Source organism: Calonectris borealis, chromosome 1, assembly GCF_964195595.1.
Source record: "Calonectris borealis chromosome 1, bCalBor7.hap1.2, whole genome shotgun sequence".
NCBI classification, from domain to species: domain Eukaryota; kingdom Metazoa; phylum Chordata; class Aves; order Procellariiformes; family Procellariidae; genus Calonectris; species Calonectris borealis.
The window spans coordinates 147,799,876-147,825,070 of NC_134312.1; the positions used below are offsets into that span (position 1 = coordinate 147,799,876).

Genomic DNA, 25,195 nt, shown 5'->3' on the forward strand with positions numbered 1-25,195 from the left:
TTGTTCATGCTAAGATTTTAGCTACTGGAGTAGCTGCATTACTAGATCAATACACAGTTGGTTCGTTTTTTTTCAAACCGTATTGAGATACAGCAATATGAATCTTATTTTCGATGCATCATTCAACATCTTTCCCCATTCCACAATCCCTGGATCACAGAATTCATAATCAATAAAAATTAGGTTGGAAAGGACCTCTGGAGGTCTCTAGTCCAAACACTCCTTAAAGCAGGGTCATCTGTAAAATTAGATCAGGTTGCCCAGGGCTGAGTCCACCCAAATTTTGAGTATCTCCAAGGGCAGAGATTCCACAACCTCTCTAGGCACCTGTTCCACTGCTTACTCTCTTTCACTGTGAAAAATCTTTTCCTTATACTCAGTCAAAATTTTCTTTGCTGCAACTTGCGACCATTGCCTGTTGTCCTCTTGCTGTGCATCTTGAAGAAAAATCCAGCTCCATGCTCTCTATAACCTCCATATAGGTAATGAAAAACAGCAATTATATCCCCTCCTGGTCTTCTCTCCAAGCAGAACAAAACCAGCTTCCTTAGCCTCTCAACATATATTACATGTTCCAGGCCCCTACTCATGTTTGTGGTTCTCCTCTGAATTGACTCCAGCTTGTCAGTATCTTTCTTTACTGAGAAGCCCAAAATCAGTCACAGAACTCCAGATGTAGCTTCAGAAGTTGTCCTGGTTCCAGCTGGGACAGGGTTAACTTTCTTCCCAGTAGCCTGGGGGGTGTGCTGTGTTTTGGGTTCGGTGTGAAAGGAGCGTTGATGGCCCATTGATGCTTTGGCTGTTGCTGGGTGATGCTTGCACCGGGAGGGGGGAGCACAGCCGGGGTGGTGGACACAGCTGGCCAATGGGGTATTCTATACCATGTGACATCATGCTCAGTATAAAAACCAGGTGTGGGGGGGGGCTCGCCCCCCGTTCGTGACACGCGGTCGGTGGTCGGTGAGCGGTTCTGTTGTGCATTGCCTGCTTTGTGTATTCTGTTATTGTTGTTGTTCTCACTGTTATTATTACTGTTCTACTTAGTTTTATTTCAATTATTAAACTGTTTTTATCTCAACCCGGGAGCTTTCCTACTTGTGCCCTCCCAATTCTCTCCCCCATCCCACCGGGGGGGGGGGTGATTGAGCGGCTGCGTGGCGTTTATTTTTGCTGGCTGGGGTTAAACCACGACAGAAGTGCCGAACAGATTGGAAGAATCACTCCCTTGACCTGCTGGCTATGGTCTTGCTAATGCAACCCAGTATGCTGTTAGCCTTTATCTCCACAAAGGCACAACTGCTGCTCCATCATCAACCTGTAGTCCACCAGGACCCTCAAGTCCTTCTCTACAAGGGTATATCCTAGCCAGTGGGTCCCTAGCCTGTCTGGTTGCATGGAATTAATTCTGTCCCATGTGCAGGACTCTGCATTTGGCTTTGTTGAATTTCATGAAGTTTCTGTCATCCCATTCCTCCAGTTTGTTGAGACTCTGCAAAGGGCAGTCCTGCTCTCCAGTATATCAACTGTTCCCTTCTATTTGCTGTCATCCACAAACTTGCTGAAGGTACTTTCCACTGGATCATCAATGTCCATATTGTTAACAAAGACATTAAACTGCATCTGCCCCAGTACTGACCCTTCAGAAATGCCACTTGTAACCATTTGCTAGTTCGACTCTGAACTGTTGACCACTACTGTCTGAGCCACGCAGTTGAGCCAGTTCTTCACCAAGCTAGCAGCCCACTGTCCGATCCATATCTCCCCAGTTTGATTAAAAGAATGCAATGGGGGACTGTGTCAAAAGCCCTGCTGTAGTCAAAGAAAATGGTATCTATTGCTCTCCCATCGTCCACTCATCTCACCACAGAAGATAACCAGGCTGGTCAGGCATGATTTGCCATGATATAGCTTCCAGGAAGGCATCTTCCATAACCTTCAGTGACTGTGGTGAAGCTGATCACAGAGCAGTTCCCTGGATCCTTCTTCCTTCCCTTTCTGAAGACAGGCATGACATTTGCCTTTTATCCAGTCTTCCAGAAAATCTCATCTGATTGCCATGAATTTTCAAAGACGACACAGAGTGGTGTAACACTGATACCAGCCAGCTTCTTCAGCTCCCTTGGATGCATTCTATCTGGTACTGTAGAGTTGTGTATGTCACGTTTCCTTGAGTGAACCGTAATTTATGCTTCCTATACTTTTGGTAGCATTTCTTTTCTCCAAACTCTGCCACTAGGCACACAGGCCTTCAAGGCATGAAAGTAGACCTTGCCTTGACTGAAGAAAAGGCAGTATTGAGTACCTCAACTTTTTCCATATCCTTCGTCATGAGGTTGCCCCACCATTCAACAGCAGGCCTGCTCCATTTGCTCCATAGCTACAAAAGCCATCTCCTTTCCCTTCAATGCTTTGCTAGTTTCCAAAAAAAAGTTACTGTGTTAAAGTAACATGGCATCTCTTCTGAAAGCTGTACTGTTTTAAGACTGGTAGCTTTTATTTATTCAAACATTTTGCATTCTGAATCCTCATCAGAAAAAGGAAATTAAGTGTGATGTACCAGACTAATTTTTTGTTTTTCTGGCAAAATTATTTTAAACTATTTTCTTTACATTTGTGTACGATTAACATAGATCTTTAAGAAAAACATTCACTCAATCTGAAAATCAAAATAAGGAATCCACAAATTCTACCGGTAGCTCGTTTAAGTGGTTAGTTATCCTCAATCTCTAAAAAGTGATTTTATTATGTATGTCGAAGAATGTTTGTTAAAAGAATATTCAAATTTGAAAGTCAAGCTCTCAGATCACCTTAATTTGGCTTCCATTGGACACTGCACAACAACCTTTCCAAGCTACATAATTGTGTCGTGTATTTTTCAAATAAAGGAAGAAAGATTTAGAAAGGAGGTCTGCCTGCAAGTCTCTTCCTTCATTTGTTGCAGAAATGGAGAGGTAGCAAAAACACGCAACAAGGGGAGTGCAGGAAGAATGACTTTGTCGCTAAAGCAACCACACATTACTCTGCAATACTGGATTTTGCAACTACTGTTACCACAGGATCTCTCTGTGATGCTAATTAAACCAAAATTCTAGAGCTACTCGCATTTAACAACAGGTTTGTGAGAGTCTGACTTTAGACCATAGTTCAGAATGTTCACAGTTCAGAATATGCAAAGCTTTTAATGCAGCAATAAACTTCAACATATGCCTTACCATCCTTGTATAAGTAACTTTGTAACTATCTTACATAGTTGACATGGCATATTCCAAATTATTGACATTTCTGGTGTTTTACCTTCAATATCTTTTTGGTGGCTCTCAAACAAAAAATGAAAATAACAGCCATTGTAATAAGTGCTGTGGTAAGTTCATTAATCTTGGGAAAGCAGACAGATGCTATAGTGATAAGCACCAATAAAAGACAGGAATTAATTATTCATTCCATTATCAGCAAAGAATTTGAGTCACATGCAGTAAGTAACGAACAGGGTTACAGAGACAAAAAGCAAAAACCAAGACACTGAATTAGCAATTTGCAATCTGAATTCAATCTTCCTGTGAAGAGAATTTGGCAGGTACCATAGTGAAAAAAGATGGCATGTGATCATGTAATTAAGGACTGGATCATAATGTGCGCACACGAAGAAATAAATCAAAGCTCCACAGACAAACAACTTCTTCATTTTGCAAACTTGGATGACAAGACTAAAGATGTAACAACACTGCTTTACCAGCAATTTGTGACAGTAACATTTTAGGGTTGATTCTTAACCAAATTAAAAAAACCCAAACCCATCATATTGCACTAACATGCTGTGCACATGAATATTCAACAAATTTGGAATCTCTACGTCCACTGCACTGATTTTCACTGACTGATTTACTGAGAAGAACATCATTTGGTATTCCATACACAGAGATGGAGTATTTAACCAATGAGTGTTCTTCAATACTGTTGAGAGGAAGGGAAAAAATGAGGGGTTGTTGTGAAATTAGCTTTTATTCCAGATTCTGACAAGAACCCTGTTCTACTGAGACAGTGAGTTCCCTGTCTCCTTGGGCCCAACCCCTTGTATCTGTCTATACTCAGTTCTTCTGACTTACTCTACAGTACAACCTTCCAGAACCAGGAGATGCAGAACCTGAATACAAGACAACATAAGGAAAATTTTAGGAGATTTCATACATTAGGTTCTAGCAAGTCTCTACTGAATGTATACAAATTGATTTTTCCATCTTGGTTAAAATCATAATGAGCTTTAATGGCATCAATGAAAACAGCCCTACCACCAGTTTTTCAAGTTCTTAAACTCATGGGTGAGGCCCTAAAACTGTTTAAAAAATGTACCTAAAATCTTTTTCAAACTGAGGAACCTATAATTTCTGACTAACGTTTAAAAAACTTACCTTAATGATACATGATATGAAACAGCTGAATCCAAAGGACTGAAAATCAGCAAACTGAGAATAGGAACTGCAAATAGGATTTTACAAGTATGTATGCAGAACAGTTCCTTGCCTGTTTCTGCTGGTCGTCTAGGAAAGAGGCTAGTTAAGAATAGCATGACACTGACAGAATGATTTCCAGAATGTATTCCTGACTGTTCTATTTCCCATGGGTTCCTCAGATGGAAGAAGACAGATGCAAGCCAGATTAACTGCTCCAAGCCTGGCTATCACCTTTTTTCAAGGACCTGAGGACAACTTTAGTTGATCCTATATATTCCAGTGCATGGAGGAACCAAAGAACATAAATTCTTTGTAAATAAAACTTGTGCTTTTTTTTTTCATTTTGTTTTTGTTTTGTTACAAAGTCACAACATAATAAATGTTTAGATGGGTTAACTTCAATTTTATGAAAATGCTTTTCAATTGACATTCTTCTTTATTTACAGATGAAATGAAATTTATGCAATGCACAAGGCAAGAGGTTAAAAAACAATCACCTGGTACTTATTTAAACATACTGAGATGAAGGCCGGTCAATTGATTGGATATTAAATGGAATGAACAGGATAATGTTCAGTTTCCTGATATACCTGAGACTTTCTGAATGTTCTTAGTGAAGTTTCTTAAGGAACAATCACTAAGAAGCATATCTTCATGAAACAGTGGTATTTTTACTCAGCTGTTGCAAGGATAGATTTATCTTAAACTAAACCATAATCTCAAAATACAATCTTCTATAATGCTGTTTTTCCAGATTTTTCTTCTTTTTTTCCCAAAGGGAGAAATCTCCAAAAGCAGTAGACCTAAACTTACCTCTCCATGATCCACTCTGGCCGAACTACTTTTTCTCCTTTCAATTCTTTTATTTTGGCATTTGGAAGATTTGTGGCAATGATGTGAGTTGTTTTTGATCTGGAATAATACACGTGGTATTGGCCTCCATGCAACATCATTAGCCGTCTTAATTCATCAGCTGAGGGATCTATAAAATTAAAACCAGAAATATTCCTGGTTTTTGTCACCAAATACAGTAAGAAAAACAACTTTAATTGAGAAACATGATGCCATGATCAGAAAAAGTGCAAATTATTGTTTTTCTCCTGAAGAACCTTACAAGTTCTTCAAAGAACAAATCAGAAAAGCATTTCTGAAGAAATGTAGAAAACTGTGCTTCTGCAGAGACTAATTCAAAATGGAAACATTCTACTTGTCACACAGGATCTTTCCACAACATGTATGGTGAAGGGGGGGCGGGGAAACACTCAAGTAGATTTAATGCTAAACTACATTAAAAAACACTTTATATCAACATAACATAAAATTAGATTAACTCACTTATCTTTTCACCAGATTTGGGAGAGTAGTTTATACCCAGAAGTAATAGAAATGAATTAATATCAAAAGGGTTTAGCAACAGCACAGAACTCATACTATACAATTTCTGATTTACTGAAGCAGTTAACTCACTCTTTCCTTACCAAGTTATTCTTGAATTGTTACAGGGAACAGAGAACACCTTAAAAACTAGCATCCTTCTTATCCCCTCAATCATGTTAAAAAAAGCACTTATTTTGCAAGCAGAGGTGGGGAAAAAAAAAAGGAAAAAGTTTTAGCTTTTGGAAAACCTTTGCAGTGGTGTCACACTGGCACGAAAAGGCTTGGGTAAGCACAAATAGAATGTTTTGAATAGTAAATCTGGCACAAGATACTAAAAAAAAAAAAAAGTTTATCAATACAGGAAGGAAGAAAATTTTTTTAAAGAATACAGTTACAACTCCTTCCAGTGGCCTACTGTCAACTCTCAAAATATTTCTAATACTTGATTATATCTCTAACTTGTAACTAAAAATAGCACTCATTTTCTCCAAGTGTTATCTATCCTACTCCAGCCTTTTGGACAACCATCTTGTAGAGCTCTATTTAGGAACTAGGACCTTGAAGACTATGCAAATGCTAGATTTTCACTAAAGAAACTCCCTGTATTAAATAACTAATTCAGATGTATTAATAGTTTAACATGTCCGCCTTAACCTGTTTCAGTCCATTTGAGCCCTGTGCTCAAACCAGCACTGCTCCATATCATAGAAGCTGTACGCATCAGTTATGTAATAGTCACAACATTCCTGGCATAGGTCCCTGAAAAAGGCTTCTGGGAAGTTTCAAAAGGTTATTAAGCTGCTTTACAGGACCTAGGAGAAATATGAACGTAAGTCTGGTAGACTAAAAATCTTACTCCAGTTAACATGCACTACCAGTCCATCACAGACAACGCATATATATGTCTTACCTCTTCTCTTGTTCCTCCTTCCACTATTAAGGGGTTCACTATCTCAAGCATTACGCCACTCTGAGCAAGAAAACCCCAACATATCTACCCAAACATAAATTTAATGCATACACTCCAAGTCCAATGCAACCGTCAATAGTTTGGAAAATTAAAAATTTAATATATGTAGGAGTATGGAGGAAGTTAAAAGGTTTCATTGCAAATAATAAGACCACGGAAAGGTGGAAAAATTTACTCCTATTTGTATCAGTGACCATTCATGTAAATGATTTAGTAAAGTAATATTTATATTCAGAACCTAAATCTGATTTTATATTGAAAACCTTAATCATGAAATACAAAGGAACATAATATGCAAAACATAGACAGTAATTGTTATGTATTTACTTAGCTGCAAACTCATGTGTTTTACAGTTCTTGACTCCACTTAGAATGGTAAACAGACACTAGAACAAAACAGAACAGATTCTTAAAAAAATAAAAGCTTCACCTGTAAAGCCATTGACATAGATGGCGACTCCGCTAAAGATACTTGATGAATTTCCATCCCTCTGATGCTGTATGGCTGAATCTGACCGGAACTGATCCTCCAATTTCTTAACCTTTGCCGACATGTACCCGCCCTAGTTTTTAATTTAAAACAAAACAAAACAAAAAATCCCCCATGATGCTAGTCTTATTTTCTAACATTTACAGACAGAAACTGGTCAATTATAAGACTGGAAAGGTAAGCAGCATTCCTTCAAATTGATTTTGGTTGATATACAAAAGACATATTCTTTTTCCAAATCAAAAATAGCAAATCCTCCACCCTAAATTCTTATCTGCAAGATAATTGCATCTTGTTACCAACATGGCAGGATTTGTTTCATACTTCTTTTATCTTATTCTATAGGAAAAAGATTCTATCTATATTAAAATTCTTATAGAATAAAAAGAAAGAAGAAAAAAGAAGTAAGGGAATGATGCAAGTTTGGACGCTAAATCGGAGGCTCATTGCCTAAAGAAACAATGTAGAGAATATTCATTAAGCTCCATGTATTTTCAGTTCTTAAATACACATGCGACAGTAGTATTGTAAATATTTATGTAAATTAGGTGGCTCAGTTATTGTGTGTCCAACTATATCGAATATGGTGGAGACAACCATAAATAGTTTTAAAGTTATTTAGTTTAGTTTTTAAATGGTGATTTAAAGCTATTCAAGGGTCTGCGCTTATTAGGAATGCAATCTAGTGGATTATTACGAATGAAGACTTCAAAACCTGGTAATTTAAAAAATTTCTTTTGAACTTATGTGTTTTCAAGTGAAGCAAATGGTTTAATTTATAGCATATCTTTAGCATATGTAACAAAATTGTAAACCCTTTTTAACCACAGTGCCATTTACCTCTGAAAAAAAAAAAAAGCCACTTGGCTTTGAACATACCCATATTCCCCAGCCATCGCCATCAGCAGCCCGTTTCCGCCATCCACCTCGCCTCATACTGAAGCTTCTACATAGGAAGAAAAATGCTTGATCAATTAGATGTTTAGTAAATATCATCAGTGGTATTTCAATGATGCATTACAGGCCACCTACAGATTACCACAAAGATTACATTTTTCAATGGGCTTCATTGAAGTATATGAGTTAAACAGTTAACCTAGAAATGAAAAATTGCATAAAAACCTAGTTACTCAGTTTTGTAGTAATGCATACTGTAGCTCCTGCATCAAAAAACACACATACACATTTTGTTCTATTCACCCAGAATACAAAAAACTCATTACAATGTTCAGTTTCCATTACGATTTATTAAATTCTTCCTGTTCATCATACATCTCCTATAAAAAAGGAGTAATAAAAGGTTCTTAAATACAACTGCTACCGTTCATGCAAAATATCGCCCAAGTCAGGCACAATCTTCTATTTCCTATTTGATGCTATCTACATGGTGGGATGCAGGCATACACCTCCTGGTACTAAAGACTGGATTAACTTCACCAATGGATTTACAGCTAATTATAAAAGGTCCAAACACTTGTTGCTCCAAGGCAATACATCACATAAAAGCAAAAAAACCAAAGGCCATCTTACAGTCAATGAAAAGGCAGTTGTTTAAAAAACCTAGCATGATCAATAGCTAGGTTTGTGATGTGTTTCTTTGGGGTTTTTTTGTGTTTTGTGTTGCTTAATAATAAACATACCCAACCAGCCAAATTGCAGTTTTCCTTTATGCGAGACACTTATCCCTGGGCCATGAGCTGTACACAGCAGTGTCCCCAGATGAGCTATTAGTTGGCTAGAACAGAACTGGTGGAGAGGAAAAGACATGTTTTGGACTGTGGCCAACTGTTCACTACACCCAAGTGATTCACATTAACTATAGCTGTTGTAACACTGATTTTAAAATATTGATTAATGATGTAGTAAGATCATGAGGTCACTGCCTGTTATTACATCTCTCACTTTCTACTCTAACCAGTTCCCTAAAAAACTCCACTGTTTTGTCTTTTAGGGCTATCAGCTCTTTGAGTGTGAGGACAGGACTCTGAAACTAGAAGGAAGAAGATTTAAGCCAGTCACCTTTATTTTATTAAATATTTTATTCCTTTATCCTCCATAAAAATGCACAAAACTGCAGTTAATACACAGAAAGAAGTCAACTGTTTTTTTTCATCCTTGTCTGCTTTTGAGAAGATACCTATTCTCTGGACTATCCATGGCATCGTCCAGTAACGGAGCACAGAAGCTTCACTCAGTCTCCAGTCTACCAGAAAGCACATACAGCTGTGGATGGAGGTAACAACGCATTTTGGTCATTTTCCTATGCAGTCCTTCTACTGCAGTGTTCTGGAGACCGCCTCATTTATCACATTAAAATTTTGTTCACTCTGAGGCTGGCTGAAAGTTGAATTCTAGCTTTTGAGTCTTAAACCCCTTTTGTCTAGAGTTACCAAGCAGGCATACTCTGAAATCCACTTGAACCACCCTGGATTGCAGGCAAGTTTGATTGCAGAACAAGACACAGCTGCAGGAAAGTTTTCATAAATATAATAATTTTCGTGGAATACTGCAGATATGCTAAACTAGGCAACCATAGAATTATAGTCAAAGCAGGTATAACTACCTTGAAAAGACAAGCTTCAGTTGAATGTTTCAGGACCTCTGCAAACACATGAAGATCATGATGCACCTGGTTCTATTCTTCTTATAACTGCTGTAATTTGATACATAACCTACACATATGTATATAATTATGAAGATTAATCACATGTCAAGGAAATGAGCTCTACACCAACAACCAAAACAAAGCAACCCCTTCTCACTATATTGTACTTTTCTCTCTGGGTACCTGCGTTTCTTACTCAGAGATCAATTTCCAAGACATTGGCCTTTCTGAAATTAATTTTTAGTGGTTTGGATTATATCTAATAATACCACAGAACTCTTAAGGAGCAGTGAGAAAAATGAAAGGAGATGAGCTAGATGACCACATGAAGTACAAAATTGACTTTTTTCTTGTAGAGGACAGTACATACTGGAAATGGCTAGATGATTTCTTTCATATGGAAAATTTGTATTTTTCCATCAGCTAAAGTCAACTGTAATTCAAATCTATCAGTTCTGGCTAAGAAGTTCTTGGAGAAAACAGAAAAGTGTAAGTTCAAGAAAAAAAAAAATTATTCATGAAAATGTCATCTAGTGGTTTTAGATATCATAGGTATCAGTGTATGAGCTCATAAGAGACAGCAGAATTTTAACTACTGATTATCTTTCTCCTTCTTAATAAAGGATGACAATCTCTTAAAGGGTGGCTACAAAAAGGAGAGAGGGTCTCTCTTCACAAGGAGCCACATGGAGAGGACAAGAGGCAACGGGTACAAGTTGCACCAGGAGAGGTTTCATCTTGATATAAGAAAGAAATTTTTTACAGTGAGAACAATCAATCACTGGAACAACCTCCCCAGGGACACGGTAGACTCCTCACTACTGGATGTTTTCAAGCTGCAATTGGACAGGGTGCTAAATAATCTCATCTAGGCTTCCCTACGCATGAAAGGTTGGGCTAGATAGTCTTTCAAGGTCCCTTCCAGTCTGGGCTGTTCTACGATTCTAAGTCTATCAAAAAGAGAGTCTCATATGAAAAGAAACTCTTACTCTGAAAAAAAACAAAGAACCTTCAAGACTGTATGAAACACACACTATAAGTCACCACAACATCAGTCTAACAAAGATGTTCTTTACTCCAACCACCGAGTTTTTGAGAAGATAGGATTTGATAGGTAGTTACTCTGGCCCCTATATAGACAACCTCTTGCTTAAACTAAAATAACTAATGCCTGATAAACTGAAGAACTGCCTTCATGAGGGTAAGCTTTTCTGAAACCTTGAAACACATTTAATTTTTATTCAGGACACTGGGATGTGAGGAAGAAAGATCTCTAGTCTAAAAGCCATTAGATCAGAACACCACAACCAGTGGGGCTAATCAAAATCAGAATCATGAGTACGTGCCTAGTTTGATTAAAACTAGAAATCAGAAAAACAAAACTACTTTAGGTTAGTGTATTAAAAACATGACGTATCAACTGCTCAAAAGTTGTCTTCCTAGAGCCTGCAAAACTAGAGGAGCTAGGCTGTAATGCCTACTTACAACATCTGATAATGATTTACCATTTCCTTGGCAGATGTGATTTTTGACTCAGCCAGTCCACTTAAATTCTAAACACACAAGTTAGGAACATGGTACTTCAGTGATTACTAGATGCCTCTGGCTTAAGTCTTGAGCGTCGTGAATTATTTTCTTAATGCTGATATGAAAACCTGGGAGACTAATTTCTCCCTTTATAGTTCCAGGAACTGAATGATGAACCAAGGTTTCTGGACTAAGGAGAATCCCCACTGCTAAAGACTTGTGCTTACAGTGCGAATTTTTCCTTGAGAATGAAGATAACCTCTACAGCTGCCTTGCTGAAACCTAAGGAACAAATGGGCGTGAGAGACATCTTGCACAGGATATATTAAATCAGAGGAAAAGTTAAGCAAGATGTGAAACATGCTCACTGGTTCATGAAATCAGAAATGTAAGAATGATACGATGCTCCCTCTCATAGGAATCATGATGAAGGGATGAGTAAAAGAAATGCTTTGTAAAGAACCCTTGAAGTAGGGGCAGGGGGGAGGGAGGAAATCAAGACAAGGGACTTAAACACCCATCACAAGCAGGCAACTTTCAGACAAGAGTTCATCTTTCTTGTGATTATAGCATCTAATTTGTTTCAGAAAAATTTTCTCTTTTTCACAAATTCAAGAGCACAAACACACAGTGAAAGTGAACCACCATAGTATCAGGGTATATCTAGAGCCTGAAGGACAAGCTATAAAGTGACACTTCGCCAGAGAGAAGCTTTTTAAATAAAACTGAAATGCTCATATTCTGGACCTGTCAACACAAAGATGTCTTTAGCAATTAAAAAAAAAATCCCAACAAACTCTGAAACTGCACAAAAGCCTGTAAAGGTAGAAACGGTATTCCTAGGAATAGAATCCAAGTTTTCAGTGCAAGAGAAACAACCTTTCAAGAAAAAAAAAAAGTTGTTAAGAACTCCTTTGATCAAAATTAACATAATTTGACCCTGCATCCAGACCACACACAAATGGTAAAATCTTACCATTCTATAAAATAGGGTTCTTTAACTAAAATTCAAATTTCTATTGGGTGATCCTTTTCAAAACTGAAGCTAGAAGAGAAACTAAGAGTTTTGATGCTTTGTACGTGATTGGTGGCTCAGAAATACTCCATACAGTCCACTAGGAAAGATACGTAACATCCCTCTGTGCACTGCTTCATAGGCCTAGCATTATACTTCCCAATCCACAATCACTTAATCCTATTATTGAAGACTGTTAATCAAAGCCTACAGATCAGGTAATGGAATGAAATGTTAAGTCTACATTTTATGAATTCTATAAACATGTTTGTGTGCACAGAAGAGCTGCAGAGCAATTGTGAGATTTTAGATCGCAAAACAAGGAATGTAGATGTGAATGTTGATGTTAAGTTAATATTTGTTTTAATCTCATCTGTAGCACACACAGTCTGATGCAGAAAAGTTATTTCTTTAAAATACTTTAAATTCAGGATGGTGTGGTTGTAAGACAAGTGGCTTTCCATTATCTCGGGCAATCGGGATAACACAGATAACAGACAAACACAGACCAAAACCACAGCTATTATGGGGAAAAATGCTTGGCAGCACAGAATACAGATCTCAATGACTCTGTAAGAAGTGAACATGGATCCTCACGGGCTTTTTAATTCCAGGTCAGTCTTAGTCCTGCGCAAACTTGAGTTGTCTCTGCCATACTCTTCAGCGTTCCCTTTTCCAGGTATACGGTGCAGAGACATTTCTGCTGCCTCAAGTAGCCAACTTGAATCTGGCAGAATATACACTTTATAGCTCTGCACTACATGAAAGCATATGAACTATTTCCAAAGACAAAATGAGGCTGCACTGTGACTCAACAAATAACCCTGCCAAACTTGTGTCTAAATACATGGCACAAGTAACTTCTAATCCAGATAATCCCATTTCAGATAACTGAAAGCTGAGTGAAAGTATAACACATTGTAACAGCTATTTTGCATTTCTGACAGAGTGAACATCCTGTCAATGTCCTCCAATGCAAAAGAACTTGATTTAATTAACATATTCAAACAACACAAGCCTTATTCTTGAAGGTGTAATTCTACTGCTAACGGAAGTACGGATATCTCGGGCCACTGCTAATGAGTATCAGAAACTTTTGCTTGAACTGTAGATTGAATCCATTCCAGCTCAGCAAGGCTTAAAAGTTGTTTCCATCAAGTGGGTATTTTGTGGCCTGTTTGAGTTTCATACATCTACATTCCAGCTCCCACATCAAACTCACCACTCTACTTGGCACTAGCCTGCAAGCTCTTTGAGGAAAGAACTCTCTTACGTGTTTACACATTTCTCAGCACAAGAGAGTCCTATTCTTGGCTGAGTCTTCTGGAAAAGAGCTGCTGCTACAAGGTCTAAAACTGTTTTCTACCACATATTGAAAAGTTCAGAATCCAGCAACAGAACTTAAAAATAGAAAAAGATAGTTCAAAAGTTTTTTTAAGATAATGTATTTTTAAATCCCTGTGATTTTAGACACTTCAGAGTTAACACTACTGTTCCATATTAAAATAAACTAATTAGTACGTTGCAAAGCAAATGAATTTTATTCTAGGCGGGAAATAAACTCTCAGGGTGAAGTTTCATAAGATGGTTGAGTCAACTCGATGGCTGACTGCCACCAAAAGGGATGGTTCTGCTTTTCAACCTCTGCTGGCCTAACAGGCTTTATCCCTTCTTCCCAACCTCTACACTACCCCGAACTCACATGACCCCTTATGTTCATAATGGTGCTACGTGCAATTCAGCTCACTAAATCAACAGAAAATTGACATAATTTTACGGGTTAATTTCCTGCCAGTTCAGCAAGCTGAATTGACTCACAAAAGCATCAGACAAAGCCAAGGCAGACAGGCCAGAAAAGAGGAATGGATGGGACTGTTCCTTTCATTGCCAGGGGGATCTTAAGATTATCTTAGCCGACTGACCGACTTTTAGGGTCATGGCTATAACCAACTAACTGTGGTGTAAATGTGGATACGGATTTGCAATGAGCTAGCTACTCTTCACTGACTAGCCCTGCTTATGTTTTTTCCCACCAATAAATAAGAGGCAGTCGGCTACCTCACCTTTTCCATAGGGTAAGAGTTTTCAAAGAAAGTTATAACCGAACAGCTCCCCATCTTAAGCCACATGTGCCCGTACGATAATCACTTCTAACTACAAGCACCCAATGTTACAGGATCAACCAGCAATTTCTGTTTTGCAGTTTAATCTTTGATGATATTTTAAAGCAACAGAAATGAAATTAGCTGCAGGACACTTGAAAAATATCTGTCCTCAAAACCACCAAACACCACCCCCATCTCCTGTGAGTAAACCTAAGAGTATAAATTAGGAAAGAACAATCATTAAAATCTTGGGCAAATTAAATATTAGACACAAAACTGTTAGCGAGTATGAGAAATTCAGAAATAGTATTTTTCTAAAATATGAACATCCATGGCATTTGCTAGAAAGGTGAAATACCATACAACCCACATAAAGCATGGAAAAAAACAAGTCCTTCAGAATCAACTCCTTATGTGTCGATGACTATTCTAAAACTGTGTTCCGTGCATACTTTCATTTGAGCTTGACAGCAAAGAAATGATACTCTGACCTTCAGTTCAATCACTTCCCCAGAAAGAGATACAGGAACTCTTTGCTAAACTAATCCAGTCTCCAAACTGACTATTTTTGCAACTCAAAATGGTCTTTATTACAGATCGGTTTACTTTAACATCAAGGACTAAATACTTTACATACAAGTAACAACTAAGAAATATACATTTCTTTTGCCGGCAAATCATTACAATGACCTAAAGCAGTTGTACAGCAGGTAATCATTTATACAAGAGCTGTACAGGACAAAAGTGTTTAGACCTTTTCACAACTGAGGTGGAGTCCAGGACAGATGACTGTTTTAACTGTCACAACTTAAGGAACCATGAGCACGAGGTACAGAAAACAGCATCACTGAAGAGTCTGCACCAGCTTTTAGCAATCTGTTTTCAAGAAGATACTCTTTTTGCTTTTATACATACCATTTGAGATGGTTAGTTCTTTGAAAAATAGCAAGCCAGATTCAATTTGAGACCAACTGTCAAAGTTTCATTCCCCTCTAGGAATAACACTCAGTAGCAGCTACAGTCCATTTAGAGCTTGTCACAAGTAGTGGTTTAACTTGGTTGAATTTTATTTCACAGAAGACTCTGGCTTGAGTTTCAACATTTCTGCATTTTTTGGTAAAGTTCCCCCCCCCTCCTTCAGAGCTCCTCAGTGATGAGTGGCTCTTCTTCATAAATTTTCATTGCTATATTTAACCATGTAGCTCAATTCACTTTTCAGTTCAAATATCGCTTCTTTGATACAACTGTTCTTATTGCCACAATACACTGGCAAGTTTCAGCAGACTTCAGAAATTTGCTTCATTATTTCTCTTCTCACTTATATTCTTTTGGGGCTTCAACCCCAAGAGGACACTCACAATCTTTATGCCAGCTTCTAAATGCCTAGATTCCAAAAAAATCCAGTAAAGTCACAATAAGAAGCACAGCTTGTGGAATCAGGACTCTCAATAGCAACATAGTGAATGGATTGTAAATCACCAAAAGGAAGTTCTCTTTCTCTCTTGGACTTGAGTATCTGAAAGAGCAAGTGAGATGAGTATATGAGTTGGGTATTCTTCCTTCAAGCCCCTATGTTTAGCTGTCTATAGTATTTGACAACAGAGAACTGTGTTACACATTTCCTTGAAAAGGAAGAGTTGGGATGTTAATTTTTCTACCTAATAAATCAATAGAACTTGTTTAGGGAATTTTTATTTGTGCACTTCTCAGTCTGACAACAATCCAGCCCCACAACTTGCATCTTACACAAGAAGCCTATGCTGAGGCGTAGGTCAAGCAGTCCGTAGCATAAGTAAAACATGATCCCTCCTCCCAAATAATGAGAAGAGTTGCTGCTGCTAAATGATTTAGGACTTCAGACTTCCTAGGCACAACCGAAGGAACTGTCGTTGTAAAAAGGACATGTAAGAAAAACTTAGCAAGGCAGAAAACTGGAGGTATAATAGTTCAAAAATAAATAACTGGAAAATTTTCATGAGGTGACCAAAGCAAGGAATCTGTGAATACTCTGAATTTGTTAACATTGAATTCACAGGAACTGTGCTGGTGAAAACCTCTGACATACACTGTCTTCAGCTTCCCCAGATTCCCTAAACTTCAGGCCAGCAGACTGGTGAAATCTTGTCAAAAGAGACTACGTATTTTTGATTGTTTTTATGTATTTGTTTGGATACATGTGTGTGTGTGTGTGTGTGTGTGCGCACACAAGTGCATGTATATATACACAAGCTTATCTTTGCTGCTGACCAATTTGATTGCTTACTATCCACATTAACCGCTTTGGCAATAGAGAATGGCATGGAAACAGATCTGCTCTCTGGGCCAATGCTCTACCTAACAGAGAAGGCACCACTTCTTCTCTACAAGTTATTTTTTCTAGAAGTGCCCAGGGCAGTTGTGCTTTATGCTCAACTCAATGTTATCAGTGTACACTGAGCAGGTGCTGATCAGGCCAGGCTTTTCAGGGAAAAAGAAGAGATAAGACATCCACTTTGCAGATCTCAAGTGGTAGCTGATGTCAGATACTAAGGAGGACTCTCTCTCTACACATACATGCAGCAGCAAAACCCTAAGAACTCAAGTAACTTTACTAGCAAAAGCATTGGTGACTACAGATTCAGTATTAACATACGTACATTTTCTGTTCGTGGTAGCTTTTGAATGATATTACTTAATTCCAACTGACATTGTGAAGTCATGTTCTCAAATGTTTTTCTGGATTTGCCTTTGAAACTCTCAAAGCTGCAAAATCTTTTTTGAAATAAAATCTTCACAAGATATGGCTTCTGTTCTTAGCCTTGAAGTTTTACGTTTCTACTCAAGTTTTCTACATCTTTCGTTAGTCTATGGATATTACTTGTATAATCAACTTAGACCAACAAGACTAGGAGGAATCAAATGAAACTAGTAAGTGGAGAGATCAAAACAAATGGAAATATTTTTTCATCTATTGCCTAGTTTATTTGTGGATTCTCTGACACAGGACACCAAGGATGCTAAAAGTCCGTATGGGTTGAACAGATGAATGGAATAAAAAGCCATTACATTTTTTAATTTTTATTTTTGAAAAAAGGTAACAAATACAGGAACTCAGAATGTAAAGGCAACGTATCTCAGTATGTTTGTTTCTTTACTATTACCTAGGCGAACTTTTGATCTGATCCAATACGTTCTCAAGTTTCATCCTAGATTCAGAGGAAACTGAAAAGATAGAGCACAGTGCTTCTGTGTTTTCCAGGAACAACATAGTTCTAAGTTCCTAGGACAAAACAAAAATGCTCTAATTCTTCAGGATCCCTAAATAAAACCCAAATCTGAATTGCATTTTTGGCCTGAAGTGGTTTTAAGTTGGTATTTTAAGTACCTCTGACATTGAAACAACAGTGTTACACTGCTGCTTAGTGGAGACAGATCAATATAAAAAGACCACAGAGCAAGAACAGCCTACCCTAGGCAAACACGATGCTTGTAGAACTTAGGTTAAAAAATCAACGTAGAAATTATGGGAATCATTGTGGAGAGGCAACACTTACAACTTCAAATTCCTGATCAGCAGAAATTAGAGCGAAAAGTCATTACCCCCCCATCAGTATTGTTTTATAAGAGGATTCTTGGAACTGCTTACTAAATAATGCAATTTCAGCATGAAAATCTAGGAAATAGTGACTGAAAAGCCACTCTTTCCAGTTTCCCAATGCTCTAACATTTCCTGAAAACAAAAGGCAGATTCAGAAACCAGGAACAGTATCCTTTCAATACAGACCATTATTTTAGTTCTTTAATTCAAGTGGAAGTTGCATTCAAGAGCATAAAATAGTAAAATACATTTACTCTGCTTGGTAAACTGCACTAATCATTTACCTTACATGCCACGGGGTCATGAGCTTTCCTATTTGTAAGAATTATCAGCAATTTCATGACTTCCTTTAAATACCAACAGCTTCTAGGTTTCCAAAATGACGTAAGTGGAGTACAACCATTTGTCCAAGATGCTGACTCATCATGCCCTGGATGAACAGCTGATCTGAGTCACCTCAAAAAGATGAAGTCATGAACATAGTGGACAGAACTTTATTTTACTTTGGATATTCACTGACAACTAGAACCTGACCAAAAATGTTAGCAACAGTCCCCAGGATCCTGCCAAAATACACTGCATACCTCACCCTGCCAATCTCTAAATCAATATGGAAAAACCTTAAGAGCAGTTCTCAACCCTACCCTGCACAGCTTCAGCACTGCTTTCACATTTTGGCATTCAAACCAATTCACCTGCATTTGCAAGAATGACTCTGCAAGGTACCTGAGCAGTGTCTTCTCCTGAGCAAAATTAGCTTTCTCTTTTTCAGCATTATTTACTTCAATAAATCAAGAAGCTGAAAAGGTCTGCATGAATTCGAGCAGACCAAACAAGGAGGTTACTGCCGATAATTTCTTTACATTGGGATTTGGCTACAGTATTTACATATAGCTGAGAACAGAAAGCAAAACCAACACAGGAGAGTTAACCACAATATAGCTAAGCTTTACTTATGCAAGCAACTAAACTTCAAACCACCAGCTTCAGCACTATTAAATAAGTAGAATACCAATTGGGAGACCTGAAGCTTTGAGATAGGAAATTAGTTTTAAAAAAACCCCAACTTAATAAAATATTACTTTCCCCAAAAGCTAACACTGAAATTCAGGGACCATGGTCTGCTTAGGCATTTACAGCAAAGAATATGGAAGATACAACAATCCTTTCTATGGGTATACCAAACTAAAAGTATCTCCAAGATGAATTTAATGCTCACAGATTCCCTAACTACAATAGCAGCAGTCCTTCAGTTAGTTTTGAAAATACAAGCCACAGGCATGGAAGTTACCATCACAGCCCAGAATTTAGAGCTGTTCTACACACTCACCTCTCTTCCACTGAAGAGCAAGAAAGAAGGGTTTCCCAATTCTGACTTCTATCTTATGAGCACCAGTTACTCCATATGAAATACAGAAGTGGGGGGACCACAGACACGGGAAGCCCTCCTCCCTAAAAACATTTGTGTCTCCAATTAAAATGCTGTCTGGTTTCCACAACAGAGCAGAATGCTGCTCTCGGGGAGAAGCACTACACAAATTTCTCTCTTAAAAAAAGACACTTCCACAAGTATACTATATTACACGTTTGAGAATTCCTCACGCTTTTTTGCATCCACTTACATTTGCTCTCTTACTTTCAACTTTCTTTATAACTCCATGGCCATTCTCATTTCTATTTGCTTCCAGGTTTTCCTGATTTTGCTATGCTTAGGTAAACACATGGCACTATCACCAAATTAATCTACATTGTATTCTTGAGGGAGGGTTTCAACATTTGGATATTTAGCTCCCTTGTTATATCTATACCAGGCAAACACACTGCTAAGAGCTGACAAAGATGTCAGCGACAATAATATACACCTTTAATTAAAACAGAAAAATGTTCAATACAAAAAAATTCATTCTTCATAAAAAACAATAGCTAACAAATTAAATGGGGAAAGCACATGGCAGGGTCAGGCAAGTTATTCTTTTCCTGCTTGTCCTGAACAACTGATTTAGTAAAAAAAAGGTCTGTGTTATCATATTAATTTTTTCTACCTAATCAAAACCTGGTTTTGAATCATTCTTACTTTTTTAAAAATCTCTCTAGTAACTGAAAGGGATGGTAGAGATTGAAAATTTGCCATGAAACTTCTTTAAAAGAGATATCCGGGTCAAGGGATCAGAAAAGACTAATCAAAATCAGCACTCAGTTACAAGACACTGTCACGGCATCAGAACAGGCTGAGACTAAGTAAGAGTATGTACATACTACCCAGAAATATGGACTGGTGCTACATTTGAAAGGCCAATTACTGAATAATGCATTGAAGACACGTATACTGTACACAGAAAATGTACAATCAGTTTACTATCGAGGCTTGAAATATGCTAATGTATTTTTCCTATTAGTGCTTTACTTTTAAAACAATTTATCTTCAAGTAGTTAAATACCAGCGAGTCACAAGGCAGGTGTCTGCATTGTGCCTCTACTAATACTGTCCTACCAATGACCTCCAGTCTGACAGCTTGGGATTATTTACTAACAGGGATTTGGTACCTTGTCCAGTGGAAGAAATGGACTGAATAAAAGACCAATATGGTGGGAATGGGTAATAACTACACGCTTGAGACAAGATGGCAAAGAATTTGTCAGAGATTTGGATTTCTGTGTTAAATGTCATAAACCTTAGTAAGACAGAACTAGTCCAGAAATAAATTTTAACTATAACCTCTTGCAACTAATGGTAATTAGGCAACTGTTTAAAACAGTTTTATCTGAGCAACAATAGTGTCTAAATGAATAAAGAATTTGGATCGTAAAATTACAATGCCCTGTTTTTGCTTCTCTGGACTACAGTATCAAATTTGAGATTGGGCCTGGATTTTAAATCGAGATGCAGAACAAACATCAACTCATCCTTTCATGAAGAAAATCTCTCATTAACACAAGCAGAGTATTCACAGCCCTGTCATTTTGAAGACTTTGACAATAATCTTAAAGCATCAGAAATAATGGAGTATTACAGCAAACAACACACAGATTTTCTACCAAAAAATCACGTGCTTGTGATATTATCTTTCTCTCCCTTCTTAAGGTTAACATGCCATTACCACACATCTCCCATCAGGGGCTTTTTGCTTAGTATCACAGGTCAAGTCAATGGTAACTATATCGCAAAACGCATCAACGTTAGTTGGGGAAGGAGTGAAGAAGCATCAGTGAACACATTTGTCCCTCAGTGTTTGTAAGCACAGGCTTACTTATCAACCACTACCCTCTTCCCTTCCGCACACTGGTTATATCCAGCACTATTGCTCAGCAAATACAACTTGTGACAAACACGATGGAAAACCGCAGGCAGATACATGCTGCTACAGCTGAGTGCCATAGCGCGTGGTGTGTTCCAGAGGGCAAGGCTGCAGCAGGGCTTGGGCTTTCCTTCTCCTCCTCCAACCTATTTCCCTGCAATGACCCCTTAGCTGGCAAAATACTGGCAGCATCACTCCGGCTCTGCCTTGGAAACCGTGTTGTGTCTGAAGCGCAGGCCCCATGTGACAGACACACGCACACACAGGTGCCGTAGCAGGCGGGGGAGGGGAAGGCCACCAGCGGGGGCGGCCGACCCAGACATGCACACACCTGGCACACCCTCGCCAAGTTGCAGCGCGCGCGCGCGCCCAGGGGTCCGTCCCCCCTTCCCCCCGCCCCGCGCGCACACCCTCCCGCGCGCGGGCAAGCGGGGCTGAGCAAGGCCCCCGCGCCGGTTACATAACCCCGCGCGCCACCCTCCCTCCCCCCCCCCCCCACACTCCCCGCCCCCGCCCCGCTGAGCCCCGCGCTGGGGAAGAGCTGCGGCGGGGAGAAGGGGGAGGACCAGGCCGCGGGCCCAGGGAGGGGCTGAGGCAGGGCAGAGGCTGCGGGCCCCGCGGCTGCCTCAGGCTCCCCCGTCCCTCCCCCCCCCCCCCGAGCCGCCCCCCGCACGCGCGCACTGGGGCGCGCTCGCGAGCGCCGTGCGGCCATGGGGGCTGGGGCCGCTGCGCCGCCCCGCGAGGGGGAAGGCGCCCGCTCCCGCAGCCCCGCGCCGCCGCTCACCTTTCGCCGCGTCCCAGACGCACATTCCCGGGGCGCCGCCGCCGCCTGCCCTGCCGGGCCGTGTGGGGGCTTCACATCGCGGCTCCCCCCAGCGCGGACGCACGCAACCACCGCCTCCTGCCCGCCTTCTTCCTCCTCCTCCTCCTCCTCCTCCTCCCCAGCTCAGCCCCGGCCGCGCTCTCCCTCCTCTCTCTCTCTCTCTCTCTTCCTTCCTCCCTCCCTCTCCCCCCCTCTTCCCCCCTTCTCCTCCCCCTCTCGGTGTCCCCAGCAGCAGCCCCTCCTCCCCCCGCCCTTCCTGCGAGCGCGTCACGAGAGAGTCGCGCGCCACCAACCGCGGCTCGGTCAACAAGCGGCGCGGGCCGGGCCGGCCAGCCGGCCCGCCCGCCCCCGGGGCGCCCCCTAGCGGCTCGCGCCCCGCGGAAAGTCGCGTGCGGCGCCGCCAAGAGGGCTGGGGAGCGCTCACACCGGGCACGTGACGGCGGGGCGGGCGCGAGCAGCTCGCGCGCCTCTCCGCCTTTCCCCCGCCCTGGGTGGGCTGCGGAGGGCGCGGGGCGGCGGCGCCCCCTGGCGGCCCGACGAGCGCGCCGCAAGCGCGGGGGCTGCTGCAGCGGCGGCGCGGGCAGACGTTTCGCCCCGGGACGGAACGGGACGGGACGGGACGGGAGCGGAGAGGAGGGGGCGGATCATTGTGCCCAGTGTAGCCCGCCCGTCCCGCTTCCAGGGGCCGCCGGGAGCCATCGGCCGGCCGACCGGCTGGCTAGCAGAGGCGAGGGGCGCGCGCGTCCGCCCGCAGTGCGGCCGCGTCTCCCCGTAAGCGCAGCAGGCGGCGGCAGAGGCGGCGGCAGAGGCGGCGGGCAGGACCCGGTGAGGGCGGGCGGCCTGCGGGGAGGAGGCCGGCAGGTCTGCTGCCCCCGGCACTAGCACGGCCCGCTGCCTGGGGCCGGGCCGCGCCGCAGCGGAGCGGGTAGCCTCTGCTCCCGCGGGGGGGCAGCGGCTCCCCCGCCACCCCCTTCACGGAGGAAACGCGCGGGGAAGGCCCGAGTTCGGTTGTGGCGGCGGCTGGTCCCTCCGGCGGGGCCTGCGCTAGGCCGCCCCTGCAGCGGCCCCCTCCCGACCGGGGCCCTCGGAGGGGATGGCGGGTGGGGGATGGCGGCTCAGCCCTGTCCCTGCCCTGGAGTGGGGCTGAACCAGGTTCAGGCCTCCCCAGCCTCGCGCTAGGAGGGATTTCTCCCACAGGAAAAGGGCCTGCTTGTTCCCCTCACTCGCTGGATACGGGAATAACACCCACTAGCTCCTGGCATGTGATTCTGCATTTTTAATTAGCCGGGCTTCTAAAAGAAGTGCAACGGTGAGGTGAGGGATCTCAGCCTCAACAACGTGAAGCTTACAGGTTTCATTAGGAAGAGCAGCAGTGAGGTAGCGTGAGAGCCCAAGGTAGTTTCCTCGCTCAGCTTTCTAGTACCAGCCAGCACGCTCCCGTGCCAAACCAGTCACAGCATGTGTGGGCTTTTCTCCAGTTCTTCCTCAGTTACAGCTCATGGGAGAACGTTGGGGATACTGTGAAGTGTGTCTGTGGGGAGGCTGGAAAGAAGGAAAGACCAGTTGTGGGGAAGGACATAGGGTGTGTGTGTATCCTTGTATAGGAAAGTGGGCATTATTGTGGTATGGGAATGTAGGGGAAATAAGACACAAATCCTTTGGAAACCAGGCCTTATTAGTTGTATTACTTACAGAAAATTTGTTTGTTATTGAGTTCATGGAATCATAGAATAGTTTGGATTGGAAGGGACCTTTAAAGGTCATCTAGTCCAACCCCCCTGCCATGGGCAGGGACATCTTCAACTAGATCAGGTTGCTCAGAGCCCCGTCCAACCTGACCTTGAATGTTTCTAGGGATGGGGCATCTATCACCTCTCTGGGCGACCTCTTCCAGTGTTTCACTACCCTCATCTTTATATCTAGTCTGAGTCTACACTCCTTTAGTTTAAAACTGTTACCCCTTGTCCTGTTGCAATAGGCCCTATTAAAAAGTCTGTCCCCATCTTTCTTATAAGCCCCCTTTAAGTACTGAAAGGCCACAATAAGGTCTCCCCAGAGCCTTCTCTTCTCCAGGCTGAACAACCCCAACTCTCTCAGCCTTTCCTCATAGGAGAGGTGTTCCATCCCCCTGATCATTTTCATGGCCCTCCTCTGAATCCGCTGCAACAGGTCCATGTCTTTCCCATGCTGAGGGCTTCAGAACTGGATGCAGGACTCCAGGTGGGGTCTCACCAGAGCAGAGTTAAGGGGCGGAATCACATCCCTCGACCTGCTGGCTACGCTGCTTTTGATGCAGCCCAGGATACGGTTGGCCGCCTGGGCTGCGAACGCACATTGTCGGCTCATGTCCAGCTTTTCATCCGCCAGTACCCCCAAGTCCTTCTTGGCAGGGCTGCTCTCAACCCCTTCATCCCCCAGCCTGTATTGATACTGGGGGTTGCCCTGACCCATGTGCAGGACCTTGCACTTGCCTTATTGAACTTCATGAGGTTCACACGGGCCCACTTCTTGAGCTTGTCCAGGTCTGTCTGGATGGCATCCCCTCCCTCAGGCGTGTCAACCGCACCACTCAGCTTGGTGTCATCTGCAAACTTGCTGAGGGTGCAGTCGATCCCACCGTCTTTGTCACTGATGAAGATATTAAACAGTACTGGTCCCAGTACGGACCCCTGTTGACCACTACCCTCTGGATCCAATCAATTCCTCACCCACCAGACAGTCTACCCATCAAATCCATATCTCTCCCGTTTAGAGAGAAGGATGTTGTGGGGGACTGTGTCAAAGGCCTTACAGAGGTGCAGATAGACGACATCGGTAGCTCTTCCCATGTCCACTGATGTAGTCACTCCATCAGTTACCTGTTCTAAGTCTGTTATGTGTAGTTTGTTTTATAAGTAGAAGATGTCCCCAGTCCTACAACTGTATCCACTCAGATCTGCTAGGAGTCCCCATTGGTACTGGG

The 25,195-nt window shown here is 41.6% G+C and overlaps 1 protein-coding gene across 16 annotated transcripts in view; it reads right to left on the reverse strand.

Annotated features, from left to right (window-relative positions):
• REV1 (REV1 DNA directed polymerase) overlaps positions 1-22,417 on the reverse strand; it is a 62,629-nt gene extending 40,212 nt beyond the window's left edge. For 4 of the 16 annotated variants that reach the window (XM_075135534.1, XM_075135497.1, XM_075135548.1 and 1 more), the window contains exons 1-6: positions 22,195-22,416; positions 8,165-8,231; positions 7,226-7,358; positions 5,262-5,430; positions 4,407-4,473; positions 4,104-4,141 (exon numbers count right to left, since the gene is read on the reverse strand). In XM_075135534.1, coding sequence (XP_074991635.1) covers positions 4,104-4,141; positions 4,407-4,473; positions 5,262-5,430; positions 7,226-7,358; positions 8,165-8,221 — 464 coding nt within the window. In that variant the 5' untranslated portion in view covers positions 8,222-8,231; positions 22,195-22,416. Of the gene's footprint in view, positions 1-4,103; positions 4,142-4,406; positions 4,474-5,261; positions 5,457-6,473; positions 6,638-7,225; positions 7,359-8,164; positions 8,232-9,848; positions 9,958-22,194 lie in introns of those variants that run through there. The other 12 variants (XM_075135523.1, XM_075135506.1, XM_075135488.1 and 9 more) reach the window with 11 other exon arrangements.
• Between the last annotated feature and the right edge of the window lie 2,778 nt (positions 22,418-25,195).